General features: G+C 42.1%; 1 protein-coding gene across 2 annotated transcripts in view; it reads right to left on the minus strand.

Moving 5' to 3' along the window:
- The window catches only part of LOC126506708 (ATP synthase subunit gamma, mitochondrial), a 23,680-nt gene extending 3,148 nt beyond the window's left edge, over positions 1-20,532 (minus strand). The window contains exons 1-8 of one of the 2 annotated variants that reach the window (XM_050150464.1): positions 20,381-20,531; positions 11,500-11,534; positions 10,678-10,809; positions 5,632-5,836; positions 4,991-5,134; positions 4,824-4,888; positions 2,648-2,803; positions 2,067-2,163 (exon numbers count right to left, since the gene is read on the minus strand). In XM_050150464.1, coding sequence (XP_050006421.1) covers positions 2,067-2,163; positions 2,648-2,803; positions 4,824-4,888; positions 4,991-5,134; positions 5,632-5,836; positions 10,678-10,809; positions 11,500-11,534; positions 20,381-20,436 — 890 coding nt within the window. In that variant the 5' untranslated portion in view covers positions 20,437-20,531. Of the gene's footprint in view, positions 1-2,062; positions 2,164-2,647; positions 2,804-4,823; positions 4,889-4,990; positions 5,135-5,631; positions 5,837-10,677; positions 10,810-11,499; positions 11,535-20,380 lie in introns of those variants that run through there. The other variant, XM_050150465.1, reaches the window with a different exon arrangement.
- Positions 20,533-20,610: the final 78 nt, after the last annotated feature.

The following is a 20,610-nucleotide window of genomic DNA, read 5'->3' on the forward strand; positions in this document are numbered from 1 at the left end:
TATTTATTTATTTATTATGTATACAATGTCTGTATGCCTGCAGGCCAGAAGAGGGCACCAGACCCCATTACAGATGGTTGTGAGCCACCATGTGGTTGCTGGGAATTGAACTCAGGACCTTTGGAAGAGCAGGCAATGCTCTTAACCTCTGAGCCATCTCTCCAGCCCAATGGCACTGGGTTTTGATCCTACTGCATGTACTGGCTTTGTGGGAGCCTAGCCTGTTTGGATGCTCACGTTCCTAGACCTAGATCGAGGGGGGAGGACCTTGGACTTCCCACAGGGCAGGGAACCCTGACTGCTCTTCAGACTGGAGAGGGAGGGGGAGGGAAGTAGGGGGAGGGGAGGAAAAGGGGAGGTGGAAATTTTTAATAAAAAGCGATGTGAAAAAAAATGCCATCTTAGCATTTGGTAAATGTTGTAATGATTTAATCCTAGTGTTAGTCTCCATGTCATAGAAGACAAAATCCCATGTGTCAAACAGAATACTTTAACTATGTTTATAAACTGGATCTCAAGACTCCATATTGTGTGATGCTAGTAAGGCAATGATGACCAGGCTGGGAGATGGGTCACTCCTAACAAAGCTATGTTCAGAAAGCAAAATAGTTCAGGAAGAGGATACTCAGCAGGGCAAAGCTGATGAAGCCAAGCTGCAACTTTTATCATATATTCCACTGGCTCAGTTTCAGGACACGGTCCCTTCAGAGACTCAAGGAGGACAGAGCAATGCAAAGTCAATCCCTAGTAAAGTGGCATAAATGCAAAGACCAAGTGAAGCCAGATGCTAAGAGATACCTCACTCAGACTATGAAGGATGGTTTTTTGGAAGCGAGACTTCCTCTAGCCCAGTCAAGGAGGATAAAGTATCGATGAAGAATGAATGGAGCAATCACAAGAGAAGAACCAAAGTAGGCAAAGCCCTAGAGCCTGGAGGTGAGAAACAGAATGAATTGTTTAAAGATCTGGGAAGATGGAGGGCTGAGGTCCAAGCAAACAACTAACTATACGACATTATCACTGAAAAGAGTGCTGATAGCCAGAAAATACAGGATCACATACAACACACTAGATGCTGGTTGATTCTGTAAAAAGTCAGCAAAGAAATATTTTAGGCCTTGTGAGCCATATACTGCCTTTTTATAACACTTTAAAATCTAAGATATAACCTGGACCACAGTTTCTAGCTCCACAATTTTGCAATTTCTTCTTTAATACCTGTTTCTTCTGTCAAGATAGTGAATTCTCCGAAAACAAACACTGCCTCCACTACAAGCTGTTGCCAGGCAAGTCTATGATCGATCCCAGCTAAGGAGATGGAGAGTTGGTAGCTTAAGCCTAGGAGTTTGAGATGAACTTAGGCACTATGATAAAACCCCCACTTCCAGCAAATCCTTCTATAATTTATGACATGACAATAACCTGTAGTATATGGGCATGAAGAAAGGAAAAGATTAAAAAAGGATTTAGAAGGTGAAAGAAACCTTGGTAAGGAGGAGGTAAGACTCAGTGACCCAAAGGCAATATACTATATATTTCATTGTCATAATTGCCTGTGCCTGGCAGACTTTGCATATGCCTAGTTTAATTTTTCAACAATCCAGAGATTTTCTGGGGGAAAGCAGTATGCTGTTCTATGATACCAATGTAGAATATTTAATAATTTAAAATCCTCATCATTCAGTAGATAATAGAATTACATAAAATAATAAAACCAGTCTTATAACTCAGGAAGCTTGCCTTACAAATGCTATTCTTAAGTTCCAAAGACTGACTTTCCAGATTGATAGGGAATTGTTCACACCTTTCGTCCTAATACTTTTGGAAAGTCAAAGCTGCAACATACGTATCTCTCAAGATGGGAAATTAAACTTGAATGTGTCAGCTCAAATAAGCAGAATAAACCAGAGACCACCCTTTCCATAAAGATTTGATGAAAGGACACAAGGTGCTGTAACAACTCTTCCTGATTTTAATAAAACAGAAAACTCCAGCAACCAGAGACCCACTAACCCCATGCAAAGATAACAGAAGTCTTCTGAAGACCCCCAGCTACATTTACTTACAGAGCAGCAGCCCCAGAGATGATTTCAATCAACTCCTTTGTGATGACGGCTTGGCGGGTGCGGTTGAACGTCAAAGTTAATTTGTCAATCATCTCAGCTGTAAACAACAGAAACGGGATAAACCAAAGATTAGAAAAGAGTAATTTCTGCTTAATTGAAGAAGAGTTCCTGCTGCATTTTGGATCACCAAACTGGTCTCTCTGGTCAGTAAGAATTTAATCAAGTTATTTTACATTTCTCATAGGCTATTTTCAGTCCTTGCAAATCCACTACCTACCAAGTAAGTACTCCCCCCAACAAGACAAAATAATCTGTTAGCATTTGGGGGGGGGGGGTTTCTAGACAGGGTTTCTCTGTAGCTTTGAAGCCTGTCCTGGAACTAGCTTTTGTAGACCAGGCTGGCTTTGAACTCAGAGATCCGCCTGTCTCTGCCTCTCAAATGCTGGAACTGTAGGCGTGCGTTAGCACCACCCGGCTTCTGTTAACATTTCTGAAGCTACCATGAGCAATGTACCTCTCCTTGTCTAATCCCATGTTTCTAGGGACAGGCTACGTCCTCTAGCACTGTATCATGGGCTTACAGGCGTTCTTGCTGGCGTTGTCCATAGCCGTCATCCTGGCACTCTGCTCACTGGTGGTGGACTCCTTCAGGGAGTAGTAAATGATGTTGGCCAGATTGTACTCCTGGTAATTCTGTAGCACATCAGCATCGATGTCATCATAAATGCTCATGCTCTCTGTTAAAACAAGCCAAGAGTTTCTTTGAAGACAAAGACCTATTCATTAGAATTTTTTATAATTATGGAAATCATCTTGAGTTGAATAAAATTTATTCTAATAATTTCTTCTATTTCCATAGCATATTGTCAACAAAATGTGTCAATAGTTATTTAGCATTTTACCCCAGAAGGTTTACTTTAATATTAAGAAGTTCACATTTAAAATAAGCACTAAATCTCAGTTATGGGCTTGGGGCTTTAAGCTCAACGGCAGAATGCTTGCCTAGCAACTGTAAGGTCCTTGGTTCAGTCCTCAGTTATGGGACTAAGGTGTGTGTGTGGTGGGGATTGGGTTTCATGATTATAAAGCTCTCTGAATAGCAGGCAGCCAAACATTTGCCACATATACATCACTCTATGAAAATGTTTTTTTTTCCAATGAAAAGAAAAAAAAAAAAAAATCAAAGACTGAATCTAAAAGCACTATACAAATCAACCTTAGCCATTAATTACTAAAGAACTAAGAATGAAGTATGACACAGCAAGGAAAGGCCTTTGTAATATCAAGACTGGAAAAGCTAGAAGCTGATATTAGGATTAGAATTCAATTGGATATTTACAAGCATATTTCAAATTCATCCATGAGTGTTGAAATAGTACTGTGCTTCACTAAATCTTAGATGGTTTTGATTTTAACTATTAAAAAAAAAAAAGAACCCACACAGGGTGTGGTGTCATACAGGAAGCGAAAGCAAGAGGATTCCGCATCTGGAGGCTAGTCCGGGCTAGACAGCAAGACCCCGTGTCTATACACAACCCAAATAAAGAAATGTAAAGCTCAATAGGTGAACTATAATAACTACAAGGAGGAAGCGCTATTTCTAAGATGTACTGCTGAGTAAAGATGACCATCAACAGTAAGACAACAGGTCAGTGGGTCATGAATTAGTTGTGAGCAAGTTCAATCTCTTCCTAGACATCTGACTGCACAGCAGATGGTGTTTGCCAACAGCATAAATCCAATTTTTTTAAAAAAACAATTGTTTATTATACAAGTCCAACAAAGGTAAAACTGCACCAGGGAAAGTCTAGGAAACAGCACCATACAACAATGGCACTTACGGATGCAGAAGTGACAACTAGAAAATAACCTGGTTACCAACTTCAGTGAGAACCAACACTTGAAAGGAAAGGAAGGCTATGGGCACATTTATTCTACTTGATTCCTGGTATAAATGAGATCTATGGAGATAGAATACAAGAGCTCATGCTTGGAGCAAAACCCTCCTGAGTGTAAAGGCTGAACTCTGAATTATAAAATTTTTAGGAAAAATTTTAGGAAAATTTTTAGGACACTTGGCCAAGTGTTTTACCTGGACTATACTCTGATCCACAACATGCTTGTGTAACTAACTTCTTGACATACAAAGTAGGCTCTCAACATCCAGTTAAACATGCATAAAGCTAATTTTTAGTAAGGCTTTTTGGTCACTGAAAACAGAAGCATGCTTAGCGGTATTTGCTCACTAAGTGAAGGCATGGAGCTGGGTTGTCTACATGACTCTACATGACTAAGGATTGCTAAGATGCACTACTGCCGCCACCACCTTTCTTTCTTTTAAAGACTTACTGATTTTTAGTTTGAGTGTATGAGTGTTTTGCACATGTGTGCCTTATGCCCAAAGAGCCAGAAGAGGGCTAGAAGTGGACTGAAAGACAGCTGTGAACTGTCATGTGCATGCTGGGAACCAAACCCACATTCTTTGCAAGAGTAACAGGTGCTCTTGACCATGGAGCCATGTTTCCAGTCCCCATCTGGTGCTCCTTAAAAGTAGCCCAATCCTGGAGAGGTAGTGCACACTTAACAATCCTTGCTACATGGGAGGCCTAGCAGTTTGATGAAAATCTGAGATCAGCCTGGGCTACAGATAGAGACTACATTCAGAAATGAACACTAACAAAACAACCCGATAAGCCCTGGCTTTCCTCAGTGTACAGACAGCTCCTGACGCCAACACCTGCGTGTGAAGCAGCTTACCAGCACTTGCAATGGTGTTGAGAGAGAAGATGGGCTTCTCTTGTGTCTTGTAGGAGATAACAGACCTGCAAATGACAAAAGCACATGTGAGTAACAAAATAACTTCTCAACTAAGCAGGCATTCAGAACACGAACACAAAAGAGCTCTGAGTTCTTAATGTCCTTACTTGAACTGATTAAAAATGATAGAGCCTTCATCAAATTCATATCCAGAATTCAACAACTCCAGGGCAATGACTGATGCGTCTCCAAAAGTAGGGGGCTTCCGTCCCACATCTTTGAATGACACCAAAAACTGGTCAGAGTGAGTCCTAGAGACCATAGAAAGAGTTGAGATGCTTGTGTTACAAGAACATAGCAGGAAAGAAAGACGTTAACATGATGAGGTTTCTGTGGGGTCTGGGTGGTGGATTGCCCGAGGGAAGTTGTCCCATACACCATGAGCACTGCTTTCAGGGCCCCTCCCAAGAGCTAAGAACTACAACGGGCTCTCTATTTTGTATTCCTTCTGGTCAATCTTAACAAGTTACTTAACAGATTTCCGTTCTTGTATTTTTAGGCCGTGACAATTCTGTACAGATTCCCTCTTTAGCTTAATGCCAATAGACCTGTTAATTCTTATTGTATTCCACTTAAGGTATCAAGGAAGTATATACACATACGCGTATGTACACACATACGTACACACACACAATATAAAAAGTAACACAGAATACACACTCCAATACATCATGAGGCTTCTCTATCAAGGAAACTTCCATTCATTCATGTTTCCATTCCTCTGAACATGAACACATAGCACATTTACCTATAAAGTATGCCCTTGATTTTGTCACCAATTCCAACAATCATAACTTCTTTCCCAGCTGCTGTGAGGTTAGCTACCTCATTCTTCATCTGTTTAGCCACTGAGGAATGAATAGCACCACAAAGCCCTCGATCTGACGACACACCAATAAGGAGGTGTTTCTTCTTGTCCTCGGGTCCCTTAATATCAGCCTTCTCATAAAGCGCTAAAAAGCAAAACAAGGAGTACTGAAACGAAATTTTAAGTCGCTGAAGGGGGGAGCTGCTTTCAACTCTTCACTTGTCTTAGGTGGTACCTGATGAGTATCAAGGGTTTTTGTGTACTTACTCCATTTACAACCAGAAGGACACCGCAAAGGTTCCTAAGGATCAACTCGTGGCCAGATTATTAAAAAATATTGAGTAAAATACCTAGATACAACCAAAAGGAAGGTAGAACACAAACTGGATACCAGACTTTTATGTAAATTCCAGCACAGAGCTAAAAAAGTAGTAAGCAGGTATTTACTGAGCCTCTCGTGAACCTGCACATCATGCTCTTAGCTTATAGAAACTGTGGACACTGAAGTTATGGGTGTCAATTTATTTTTGGCATTACTTTATTAACTTTCCTGGTCTGTTTTCTAAGAAGCAGAGGCAAAGAAATTAAGTGGGATGAAAAATACCTGGATTGCCAGGCAGTGGTGGCGCACGCTTTTAATCCCAGCACTAGAGAGGCAGAGGCGAGTGTATCTCTGTGAGTTCAAGGCCAGCCTGGGCTACACAGAGAAACTCTTGTCTTGGCGGGAGAGGGGGAAGACACCTGGATCTTACTAGATGAATTACCTGTGACAAAAAACAAGCTGAGGGGATCAAGAGCATCAGACCCAGGGGTGGCTTTCAACAGCTGGCTGCTGCCAGGACTGCAGGGACATCTTCACCGTTATGTGGTTAACCTTAAGAAATCATTTCTGTGTTCATTGTACAGTAAGAATTTTGCATTTTTATGCTAAGTGCCCCCTTCCTAAGCCAAAAGAACTTAAAACCACAAAGTCCAGGGAGTGGGGAGCACACGTGCAACTTTTTAGAAAACATTTCACAGCATAAACTCCTGCCCCCAATCTTGAGACATTTAAATTAACGTTCGTTTTCTGTCTGCAGTCAGCACTTTCCAGCTTACATATCCTGAGCTGCTGGAAGCTTCTGTCCCGACTGCTCCATCACAGACACTCTTGGGAATTTCTCCTTCATTAAGGGAAGGGTTCCTTATTTCACTCTTATTAGCAGGAAAGGTATCAGTTAAGTGCTCTCCTTTTCACACGAATGAGGTAGAGATCTGAACATTAACTTAGTTTGAATTTTTGATTGTGCAAACCAGTAAAGCAATGAAGTGTTTACAACTGTAGGGCAGCAGAGGTGCAGCTCAAGTGCTGTAGAGTACAGGGTGAGGCCCTGAGTTCAATTCCCAGCAGCCACACGGTGGCTCACGCCATCCACAATGAGTTCTAGTGCCCTCTTCTAGCATGCAGATATACAAACACCGCAGATATAATAAGTGCAATCTGAAAGAAAAAAAAAAGCAACCCTCATTTCATCTGTGTTCTATCATTTCCGTGTGGAAAATGTCCTTCAGCAGTATTAAGTGGATGTTTAAAAAAGGTATGGAAGAGCGTAAGAGAACTTGAGGCAATTCACATCTAATGCATATATACACAGATAATTAATTCATTTCAAAACAAGCAAAATTTGCCTTGAAAGTTAATGCTTCTTTTTCTCCATCTCCCCCCCCCCCCCTTTAAGTTAGTTTCATTCCCTTATCTATTTAGCAAGGGTTAACTGTCCTAAGTGCTGGACCTGCAGAATATTTTTATTTTTAATTTTTTGGTTTTTCGAGACAGGGTTTCTCTATAGCTTTGGAGACTATCCTGGAACTAGCTCTTGTATACCAGGCTGGCCTTGAATTCACAGAGATCCCAGAGATCCGCCTGCCTCTGCCTCCCAAGTGCTGGTATTAAAGGCCCGCACCACCACCACCTGGCTGATATTTTATTTTAAAAAAAGTAGTGAATAGCAAAAAAAACAAGGACACAAAGGGTCATAAGATAATTGTTAGGTTAAAAAAACCCAGGAGGGGTAAAGGAGATGGTTCTGTTGGTAAGTGCTTGCCCCACAACCACGAGGACTTAAGGAATGCACCCATGTTTACCAGAAATGTTTACCAGTGTTAGGGTGAAGACAAACGGATGGATCCCTAGGGCTCCACTGGCTAGCCAGACTAGCCAAAACTGTGAGTTCCAGGTTCAATGAAAGAGCCTATCTTTGAAAGAAATAAGTAGAGATTTGACTAGACCTCATCTCCAACCCTGGCTTCTACACACACACAGCACATACATACAACAGACCTGAAAGGCAGAGTGGGAGAAGAAAGTTCCAGAAGAGAGCTGTAGCACAATTAATAGAAACCCAGAGACAGAAACGGGGTCCAACCCGAATATCAGAAAAGCAAAACAGCCAGTCACTGGCTCTTACCTCAACCCCAATCCAGAACGTCGATCCTGCCTCTAGGAATCTCTCAGAATGAGACTGTCTGAGAGCTGTCTCCTCCCGCCTTAAATTCCTCTCTAAGGCTGGCATTAAAGGTGTGCACCACTACTGTCTGGTTTCTATGGCAAACTAGTGTGGCTACTGGAATTAAAGGTGTGTGTCACCACTGCCTTGTCTGTAAGGCTGATCACTGTGGCTGTTTTACTCTCTGATCTTCAGGCCAGTTTTATTTATTAAAATACAAACGAAATATCACTACATTGAGCATAAACCTTGTTTGCACTAAAATCTTGGTCCAGAATTCATGATGCCAGTCATAAGAGTAAACATGAATTCTGAGCAGTCTCAAAAGCGTTAGATACAAGGTTATCAAGCAAACCATAACTGAATCTTGTTGGGGTTGGGATCTCTCGACTGTCAAAATGTTCCTTTCTGCGTAAACATCCTTGAGACTGGAGAAAGACTGCTGTTGCTACACCAAAAACTGAGGCAAAGAAGGGACAAACGGCTCAATGGTAAAGAGCACCTGCTGCTCTTGCAGAGGACCGAGGTGGGTTCGAGACCTCACTGCATTATAACCCCCATAACTCCAGTTCCAGGGGCCCTGACACCCTAGCCTGGCCTTTACTGGCACTTTTACACACAGGCACTAATTAAAGATCCAAAAACCAGCGTATTCCCCGCATACATGCATAGTAAAAAGGTCTGCACCGTCAAGAAACCTTGGTTATACATCAGCATCGTTTACAGTGTGGTTTTGATATCCTTATAGTGGACTTTCCTAGGTGACTGTGAGAAGAAAGAGGGTGTTTCTCTCTTGGAACCCCCCCCCCCCCACACACACACCTTCAGGAGTTTTCCTCGCTTTCCTTTAATAATTCTACCTTGGCTGTCATCTCCAGAATATGCCACCCCCCTCTATTGACTTCATGGCAGCCCACGCCAGTGTCTGGAGTGTGTGCTTTTCAAAATAAACTGCAATTTATACTTTCTATGTCTCTTCACTGAATTCTTTCCTTCAAGATGAAAGAAAAAAAGAAGAGAGAACGCTATAACATAATGACAAGAGAAAGAAAGTACAGAAAGTGATATGGAAAGATGCCACTGGGAATAAGATGGCTCGGGAGGCCTACAGAGCAGGTGGCCAGAGGAGAAGAAGCAGGATTAGAACTATATAAAGACTTGCGTGCACTGACAACTGCGTTCTTATTGTAAAAAGGTGTGCAGGAGGGACAGAATGACTTCATTCACTGCAGCCTTGGGTGAGGAAAGACTGCAAGAGAGCAAAGTAAAGGAACCAGCACAAGGCTGTAGAGGATGGGCAACAAAATCTTAGCTGTCTATATGACCTCCTTCACTTTCAAATTTGCAAACATTTCACAGTAAGTTAAACTCTGCCAGGCAGTGGTGGCGCAAGCCTTTAATCCCAGCACTGGGGAGACAAACGGATCTCTGTGAGTTCAAGGTCAACCTGCTCTATAAAGTGAGCACCAGGACAGCCAGGGATACATAGGGAAACTGTCTTGAAAACCAAAACCAAAACAAAACAAATTCTTTGACATGGATTTCAGTAAAAGGCAACAGGATACTGAAAGAATTTGGATAATGTAATTACAGTCAGGATGGGAAATTTCCTACTGCTTTTGCTTATTATCTCTATGACAAATAATCAAATCAGTATAAAATCATCTAAACATAAAATAAGTTCTAAAAATACCACATCACTTTTCTCTGGAGGAAAAGAATTCAAGAAGAGATTACATAAAGTTACAATCAAGTTGCCCTGTCTGTTTTCCCACTAGCTGTCCCCACCCCACTGTCCTAAAACAGCACACAAGGTTATTAACGGGACGACAGCCTTTCTTAGTCTTTGAGATGGCAGTACAATAACCATGGAAAGGTCTTAGGCTGTTTAAGTTAAGTCACAGACAGTGATAATACATAGGCTTTGCAGCAAAACACAGAGAGCTTTGTTTACTTATGTGACCCTGGGCTGTGCAGAAATCACGTGTGCAGGTAAATGTACATGCATGAAAACATGAAGGCACACAGAGTGCTCAGGATGGGCTTGGTACCATACCAAGTACCTTAGTTTGGTTTCTGTTGATAAAACGGGGATTCAAAGTAACTTAAGGAGGACACGTTTTATTTTATTTTACATTCCAGGTAACAGTCGATCACCTCAGGGAACCAAGACAAGGACCTGGGAGCAAGAACTGAAGCAGAAGCCTTGGAGGACTGTAGCTTGCTGGTTTTCTCCACTTATTTTATATACAGCTTAGGTCCTCCTGCCCAGGGATGGCACAGCCCACAGTGGGCTGGGCCTCTCTGCATCAATTAGCAGTCAAAAAGATGTCAAACAAACACACCCATAGGCCAATTTCATGGGGGGGAGAGAGGGGGTGGCAATTCTTCAGATGAGAGTTTCTCCTCCCAGGTACATCTGGGCTTTTGAAAGTGGACAAAAGCACTCAGCACTAGATTCACTAAGAGCACGTCATCTCTGTGGACACTCCTAACTCACCCAAGGAGCCTGTTCCATACACTCGAGCTGGCTTCAGCTCCCGCTCAGCCCGGGCATACTTTGCAGCTGCCACCATCTTCATAGACTTGGTAATTTTCTGGATGTTTTTGATGGACTTCAGTCTCCTGGTAACTAAAAATTCGAAGTGCCATGTTAGACAAAGGAGGCAGAGTACAATTTCATCTGTGAATACAGAGAGCAATCTTTCTTAAGTGGCCTGCAGAATAATTAGCACTCGGCTCCACAACAAGCAGCTGACGCTAAGCTAATCTAAATGCACAAACTAGTCCCAGACACGGAGCGAGACCAGCTACACAGATGTAGAAATGAGCACCACACACATATTAAACTGGAAAAAATGGCCTCACTTACTTCATACCATTATTTTCAGTTGTTTTAATACAAACATGGAAGTAGTATAGATTTTCTATCGTTATTATTCTGCAGGTCATAAGGACCAGCATTCTTCTGTGTCATTCATGTGGTCTTTGAAAATAAATCCAACACACAGAGTATAAACTAATTTGACAACTTTGAAAAAGATACAATAGGCTAACAACTCGTGTGTGTGTATAAAAACATATATATTTTTTGCTATTATTTATCCTGTGAGAGTGCCCATGTGGGTGTGCACCATGGTGTGCAAGATCAGAGAACTTGCAGGAGTTGGTTCTCTTTCCACTGAAGTCCTTAAGCTTGGTGGCTAGAACCTTTATCTGCTAAGCCATGCTGCCTGCTCAACTGGTGCATCTTAAAAATTAGTTCTATTTGTTAAAATTTAGTTTGACTCAATTTACATATTAAGAGAAACAACATACTTACTATCTTTCAAAGTTGCCATGTTTCGAACTTGGATCCTGAGGATAAAGATTTAAAAAATACTTCAGTTTTTGTTCTAAAGAAGCTTTGCTACACAATGCTTATCTGAGCATACTATACAGACAAACATCAAATACAGGACTCTGGATGTGAACACAAATGTTTGCCTATTTACAGTCTAGTATTAATATAATACCAAGCCATAAAGCATGGTAGCATTCCTAAATGCTGGATTTCTACTTCCACACCTCTGCTTACTTGATTTCAGAGCAATAGAGTCTTTCCCATCTTTGTCTAACTACATTTGAAACTCAGGATGGAAATGAAACCCGACTCCCATGGTGCATATTGAAAATAATACTCAAGCTGAGCAGGGCACAGTGACACATGTCTTTAATCCCAGCACTAGGGAGGCAGGTAGATCTCTGTGAGTTTGAGGCCTGCCTGCTGTTCCACATAGTAGACTAGGATGGCCAGAACTATACAGTGAGACCCTGCCTTAAAAACAAAACAAAATAAAACAAACACAACAAAACCAGCAGCAGCAACAGCAAAAATAATACTCAAGGCTCTCACTGGCATGAGCACAAGTATGTTAGCACATGCATCTCAATTTATGTTTAACTTTTTCATATTAATCAATGTTTTTACATTTGTACTAGTGAACAGATCATGTTTTCTGAACAAGAACATAATCTCAGGGAAAATTCACAGAAAATGTAATCAAATATTTGTCAAGTCTTTAAAAGTGCTAATACACAGAAGTAAAAATGATTAGACTTAAAGGAAATGTCAGAGAAAGCAGATTTCTACCCTAGCAGGAAAGACAGCATGTTATTAAATACCACTTCTAAGCTTTGGATCCACACAAGCTACTAAACTAAAAACAATGACCAATCAGCAAGCTTATAGAGAGGACTCAAGGATAACCTCAGAATACATTCTCAAGGTCAGCGTCTTGTTTAGGGAGCATTAAAAGACACTAGTGGGGAACTGAGGGTCACAGACTGTGTTGAAATATTAAATATTTATGTCTTTAATATTTTTTCTTATAGAGGGGGCCTGGGAGTTTACATATACATACATGCATGTGCACGCACACCATGAAAGAGCGTGACAAAGATTAGATGCATAAAAATGGCACAACGGAACCCACTGGTGTGGTAGTCTAGAACACCAACTAAAACCATTTCTAAACTCCCCCGATAACAAGCCTAAAGGGTGGGCTCTGTGCCCTCAGCAATCTGACAGCAGTAGCTTGGGCTATTCCTGTCACGTTTGCCCATGTTGATAGTTTAGGCCACTCACAATAAAACTTTGTTTCCATTAAAGTATTTTCTTTCTTTTAAGTTAGATATTAGGAAAATTAAGACAGTTTTTGCCCCTATGGGAGTGGGCAGAGAACCACAAAGCAAAGCTACACACTACATGACGCCACCCCACCTACATATGCTAGACTTTATTCCAAAGTTTATTTTCTAGAGTTTTTATTAACATATATTAATTATAAGCACTGAGTGCTTCATTGACAATTAAATACATGTGATTATTTAATTTGATCACATTCAGCCCCCATTACCCTCTTCTGTCCCCTCCCCTTCCTGTTACTTCTACTCCAGTCTTCCTTCTACTCCACCCCTTTTGCCCCACTCCTTATTTTAGGTGAACCAATGAGTTTAATTAGGGTCTTAAAAAAAAAAAACAGGAAAACAGGAGTAAAGGACTATTTATAGGGGCAAGGACAACTCACCAGTACCTGATCCACGGGAAAAAAAACACCTCTTCCTCCCTCAGCAACCCTCAACTGCCCATAGATCCTCAGGATGAGGCAGGTCTGTGAGTCCCTCCCCTTCAGCAACTGTTAACTGCCAATCAAATGTCACTCACAGAGGGAGGGATTGCTCTCCTCCCCTTTATGAATGTTGAAGGGCTCAATCTTGGACATAAAAGAGTGCCACAGCCATGTCATGGCTAGAAGACTGAGTTCTACAACATTCCACTCCACCTGATGGCTCTTACATATTTTTTTATGTTGGGGATGTTCCCTGAGGGACATTGGAGGGAGCGATACATGTCCCATTCTCCCCAGCTGGATGAGCCTCTGCTGACCACTGCTGGCAGAAGCACTAATCTATGGGCAAAAAAGTAAGTATTTAGGAGGCAGTTTGGCAGGCACAGCGTATCCACTAGCAAGACCGTAGCAGCAGCTTCTCTACTGGCGCTTATGGCCTCCACAGCAACAGGCTTCTGACCAGGTTTACAGTACCACAGGTGAATCTCCTGATGTAAGGTAAGCCTCAAATACAATCAGACGGTTAAGGAAAGGATGTTTATAAGCCCACAAATTAGATTTCAGATGGCAATCACCAGCATGTGATGAGGATGCGATGGACTCTGGCATGTGGTTCAGCAAAGCAAGCAGAGATGAGACCTTAGCACACTCTTCAAGGAAAGGGCAGCAGGAAGGCTGACCCAGAGGCTTGATCTAAGCGGACTGATGATCATAACCAATGCAGAGAACCAGGTAAGCTCCCTGGAAGAACTGACTTTTGAGGAAGATAGGGTCAGAAAGACTAGAGGTTTGCTGGAAAAGTCTAGTGGGAAACAAGACATATTGAGAGTTTAGATACAAATCTGAAAACCATCAGTAGAAACAGTAGTTGATTCTAATACCAAAACCAACCAGAAGTAACAAAAGCAAAGTATACCCAATAATGGCAGGGAAAAGGAGAGGCAGAAGTAACTCTTTCGAATTCTACAAAGAAAGTAGTAACTTAAACTAGATAAATGCACTGTAAGAAATAAAAATACAGGGGCTGGAGAGAGGGCTTAGTGGTTGAGAGCATATACTGCTCTTCCAGGGGACCTGACACCCTCACACAGACATACTTGCAGGCGAAACACCAATGGGTATAAAATAAGAATAAATTAAAAGTAAAGAAAACTACAGAGACTAACACCTTTCATGAACACAGGCACAAAATATTTAAAAAGAATTTTACACCATAACCAGGTAGGGTTTATTTCAGTTGTATATACTCATTTACTATTTAAAAACAATATAGGTCCATCATACCAATAACTTAAAGAAGAAAAACCATACCAATCCACAAACGCAGAAGCATCAAATAGAATCTAACACGAATTCACAACAAAGCCTCTGAAAACCAGAGCAGATAATTTCCTTAAGCAAAACCTATGACTTTATGGTGAGAAACTAGAGGCTTTCCTCCCAAACCTGGGAATAACCCAAGACGTCCCTCTCACTCATTACATTCGAGGTCACAGCTAATGCAGGAAGGTAAGAAAAAAACAGAAAAGAAAAACTCATCTCCATAGATGGCACAATTGTCTATTTAGAAAATTCCCAAAGAATCTGAAGGGGGGAAAAAACCTTTGTGGCTGGAGAGATGGCTCAGAGGATAAGAGCAATTGCTGTGTATAAGGACCTAACCTCACATGGAAAAGCCCATGAGGCTCAACCCCACACAAAGAACTGAGTAAACAAAGCTGGGAGAAGGGAAGGTGGCTCGCCCTTCACAGGGAAGATGCCAAACATACATACAAATAGCATTATATAAACTCCTCAGGTAATATTTAGGAATATATGTATATATACTGATACACATACACATGTAATTGGTGTAGGCGGTCTCTCTATGTGTTGCTTTTATTGGTTAATGAATAAAGGAACTGCTGTGAGCCTATAGCTAGGTGGGGAAAACCAAACCGAATGCTGGGAGAATTAAAAACGGAGTCAGGGAGAAGCCATGGACCTGCCACTGGAGACAGATGCTACTTTGCTGGTGGGCAATGACCTCATGGTGATACACAGATTAATGAAGATGGGTTAAATTAATATGTAAGAGTTAGCCAATAAGAAGTTAGAGCTAACAGGCCAAGCAGTGACTTAAATAATACAGTTTCTGTGTGATTACTTTGGCTCTGGGTGGCTGGGACAAACAAGCAGCCTGCTGCTACACGTAATAACAACAAAAGAATGAGGACCCAAGTTTGAATCACTGGCACCTAAACAGAAGGACAGGTGTTGCTGCCTGCATGGAGGGAGGGGTAACAGAAGGGTCACTACCAACCCTGCTCCAGGTTCAGTGAAAGAACCTGGGTTTTTGTTGTTGTTTGCTTGTTTGTTGTTTGTTTCAAGACAGAGTTTCTCTGTGTAGTTCTGGAACCTGTCCACTCACTTTCTTTGAAGACCAGGCTGGCCTTGAACTCAAAGAGATCCACCTGCCTCTACCTCCTGAGTTCTGGGATTAAAGGTGTGCACCATCACCATCTGGTGAAAAGAACCTGTTTTAAGACAACTGGAACACCTCTGGCCTCCACACACCTTGTAGGGGTTGTGTACACCACCCCTACAAGTAATAAATAATTTTAGCAAGGTTGCAGGACAAGAGGTTAGTGCACATAAAAGCTAACTGCTTTTGTATATACCCAGAAACTCTCAGCAACCACAGGGTTTGGTTTCAGGATGCTTTTTAGATACCAAAACCCTTGGTGTTCAAATCCCTTACATAAAGTGGACTAATTCGCTCAGTATTCAGATGTATGCCACAAAAAAGATGGCTAATCAAACCAGTACAGACAGTTGGGGTACAAAGTTAAGACTATAAAATAGTTAAAACAATAAATTGTATGTGTATTTTATAATAAAAAACACCAAAAATGGAAGTAGTTATGAATATAAGGTCTACATGAGGAAACTAAAACACAAAAAAACCTTTGACTTACACAATTAATACTGGTATTACTCAGCCATAGAAAAAGAAAATTAAATAAGAGAAAACAGACTATATAGAAAATATTAAGTCTGATTGAAAAAAAAATAAGAAAAGATCGAGGCCAGCAGACACAACAAGCTATTTCAACAGACTATTGGACATAGTGATTGTTCTATTCATCCCTTCTAGAAATGGCACAGCAAAAGTTTGAGATGTCCAAGCCCCTTTTCTCTCAATGATGTTATCAAAGGCTCTAGAATTACAATTAGAAAAGTGTGGTTTTAGGCACATGCTTCAATTTAACTGACACGTGATGTGGGATGCCCTTCTGTATGCTGTGGATGTCTTAGTGGTTAATAAAGATGCTGATTTGGCCAGGCAGAATATAGGAAGGTGGGCAATATAAGCAGAGACACAAAGGGAAAGAAGGCAGAGTCAGGAGACATCAGCAGTCACTGGAGAAGCAAGATGTGAGGCAATAAGCCACAAGCCTCGTGGTAAAATATAGAACAGAAATGGGTTAAATTAAATTGTAAAAGCTACTTAAATAATAACCCTGAGCTAATAGGCCAAACAGTTTGTAAATATTAAGCCTCTGAGTGGTTATTTGGGAACTGGCGGGCAGGAGAGAAACCTCTAGGCACAGGCATGAGTTCATCATAAAGGAATAGTGCACGGAACAATTCTGAATTGCACAATGTATCTGAGCCAACACAATGCTTTTGTTTTGACATTCCAAGTTTGTAGTATAGAGAGGAAATGTCTTTTAACTTTCTATGCAGGCCACAGGCTGCCACTCCGTAAGCTTTGAAGTGCTCTCATAGTCTGCCTTCACTCAGCTCAAGATGACTATGCTACAAATGCATCTTTAAGATCAATTTGATCACTGAACAGCAATGAGGTGCTTAAACGTTTAAAAAGTATTATGGGAAAAATATAAATATGGAATATAGAGTCTCACAGGTAAAAAGTCTAAGGACAACTTTTGGGAGTTGGCTCTCTCCTTCAGTTGTGAGTTCAGGATGTTGGATTCAGAATGTCAAGCTTGTACCTCTTGGGAAATCTTCCCATCCCTATTCCTGGAACCTTAAGGGACAGTTCAATCTACTGAATCTCACACTGTGAAGTAGCACTGAAAGGACAAAGTCTTGGTCCCAACTTCTCCTCTGGAAGTATTACAGAGACTCGGCAATACCAAACGCAGTGGATGCACAACCAAGGGGACAGCGGGTAAACTGCAGGACCTCCTCTTAGAGTACTGGGTTGTTTTCAAACTTCATGGGTGATGCCTATGCAAGAATCAGCAGTCTAAAGGGCTTTTTTTTATTTTATGTGCATTGGTATTTTACCTGTCTCTATGTCTATGTGAGGGTATTAGATCCCCTGAAACTGGAGTGGCAGACAGTTTTGAGTTGCCATGTGGGTGCTGGGAATTGAACCTGGGTCCTCTGGGAGAATAGTTAGTGCTCTTAACTGCTGAGCCATCTCTCCTGTATGGAGGAATTTTAAGGAGTGTGCACTGCTGTATAGTATACAAATGAAGGAAAAGTACTTAGCATTAACTAACTCTCAAGAAAAAGTTTGAAATTTATCAAATTCTTTAACACCCCTATTATTTCCTCCTTTGACAGAGTAGCCTTTTTATACAGTGTACGTAGCATTGATATATTTGCTCCAGACCAGCAGTTCCTCCATGGTGCACTTATTTATTTAGTCCTACACTCAACTAGCACTGCCTCTGCTTCAAAGAGAACCCAGTGGGACAGACACGAGAGAATTTGCCCAAGGCCAAACAACCACAGAAGTGGCAGTGTGAGCATTCAAACCCAGTTCCAGCATCCACCTGTGAGATGATGCTCCGTTGCCTCCCCGTTCATATTTATAGTAGACATGTGCCCTCATTACCCCAGATGAAATCTGCCTCCCCACTCTTCATTATGGCCACTCGCACCCGTTATAGAGCACTTCCATTTCAGAGCTTGTTGAACACTAAGGAAATAAAAACATTTCTTCCCTCAAAGCTGAAGATGAGAAATAAACTCAGGAACCTCCTTTCTCCAGTCCTCTCTGAAAACTGACAGACTGCGGTTTCTAAAGCTTCGCCAATCAACAGAACCAAGAAAAAGCTTCTCCATGGTTCTCTGAAGGCGAAGGCACAGTCTCCTCCCCTCAAATACCTCTCTGGAATATGAATCCTTAGGCTTTTTAAAAAAGGGTTTATGTATATTTCTTCCTGCATACATGTATGTGTACTGCACGCACGGCTGGTGCTTATGGAGGTCAGAAGAGGGTGTTGCATGCCCTGGAGCTGGAGTTATGGACGGTATGTGTGGGTGCTGAAAACCGAACCCAGGTCCTCTGCAGGTGCAACAAATGCTCTTAACCGCACAGCCAACTTTCCAGCCCCTGAAACCTTAACATCTGAATTTGTGAATTCCAAAGGCAACTAAAATGGGGAAAACCAAGGACTAATAATGGAAATCAAGAACAATGAAATACTTGAAGAAAGGAATATGCATTCCATAGAATACTGAGGATCCCGGAATCTCCAGTCTATCCATTTAAGACCAACATTCCAGAGGTTAAACTCAGCCTTCATTTGCCCACTAGGTTCCAGTTTAGGTTCCCAGCAGCTCTTAAGGAAAAGCAACATTTTACCAGACCTCATCTTCAGATGCTCTCACCCGTGTCTCATAAAAAGTTACGTCTATGAGTTTTATGTAAAACATTTACCTTGCATTAACTTCAGACTCTAAAACTATGGATCCATAAAAGGCACAGTAAGTGCACAGGATGGAAAAGTGCTGGCTGCCGAGCACCACAGATGTCAAGAAATTTCCCAGGAAGCTCACGGATCCTGCACATTTAACACCTGCGTGGTGCCCACTGGTGCAGGCAGGCACTCCACCGATGTCCAAAGGCAGACTGACCCGGGGAGAATCCAGCTGCCATGACTTCCCATATTAAATGAACCGACCTTCCTTCCAAGGTTAACCTACCAACAAGCTTCCTGTACACATTCAGTTTCCTCAGGACTTTGGAGCCTTGGCATATGCTTATAAATTCCTTGCTTAATGAAAGAACTATTTCAATTCATGCTTAGTAGTTCCACAAACTAGGCTACAAGAATCTAGTTTAGCGCTGGAGGACCTTAACAATCCTCCATACTGCAAAACCAAGGAATCTGTAGGCATCGTTTATAGTTAATAACCCCTAGCACCAATTCTTCCAGACTTCTAACTTCAAAGTACTACATGGTTTTACACTGTGTTATCCATAAACCACATTCTATCTGTCCATCCCTAGACATTCTAATATATACATGCATATATATGTGTGTGTATATATATATATATATATTGCCCAAAGAATATTTAAAGTCAAACCTTACAAATATCTATTCTCTTTATATGGAAGCTAACAAATGTCACTTTTTGAAAGCCCATACGTGGTGGCCTCCCCCCTCCTACCAAGGTCTCTTGGGACAGTTTAATGACCTTGCAAAGAAACTATCTCAACACGAGTGTACGCTTGCTGACAATTCTTCATGTCTTTCCCATTAAAATCGACAGAATTAAAGTCTCTTCAACAGCAAGGCGACCAGCAAGTTCAGGAGAGGGGCTTATTTAGATTCCCTTAAGTTTCTCCAGTACCTAGCAAGGAGCCCGATACCCTGTGGAAGACGAATGAGAATAAGCTCAAGCACAAGATCAATCTCACAGCTCAACAGTGCAATGTTTCACTGGGCGTCACGGACAAAAATGTACAACCCAACTTTCCCTAGGCTTTTTCTTCTGTCTCCCCTGCAGCCTGAGGACCTTTCTAAAGACTTTACAAGCCACGAACCAGGGTACGCAGCGGAAGTACAGAGCTGATAGAAACCCAGATGGTTCCAAAGCTCAATTCAACTCCAGTTCGGGTCCTGAGGTCCCGGATGGCCGTTTCAGTCTGTGGGGACCAAGCCGTGACCTTGTTCCCTTTGACCCCAGCCCGGGACTGGCACGCGCCCTTCCCGCTTTGCAGACATTTCCGCGGCCCGTGCGTGCAGGAGCCCCGACCTTTATCGGCCTCGGGTGAGCATGCAGTCCGAAACCCTCCTGCCTCGCAGCAGCCCGAGCCCCACATCCCTCCCGATCTAATCATACCATTGCGGCTGCAAGGCACAGGCCGACAGCCCGGCAACACTCGCCCGCGAGAACATGGTGGAACCTTGAAGGTCGGGCAGACGGGGCTCACTGCGCGTGCGCGGGAGCTCCCACCGCACCGGCCCTCTTCGCTTGCGTCTTCAGTCTCGCTAATTCTCGTGAGCTCCGAAGCCTCGGGTTCCCTAGCCCCACCCACTTCCTGCTGTCAGTTTTAGTCCCGCCTGTCCTCG

The sequence above is a fragment of the Alexandromys fortis genome, unplaced genomic scaffold (genome assembly GCF_014885135.2).
Source record: "Alexandromys fortis isolate MF-2015 unplaced genomic scaffold, M_Fortis_MF-2015_v1.1 scaffold_69, whole genome shotgun sequence".
Classification (NCBI taxonomy): domain Eukaryota; kingdom Metazoa; phylum Chordata; class Mammalia; order Rodentia; family Cricetidae; genus Alexandromys; species Alexandromys fortis.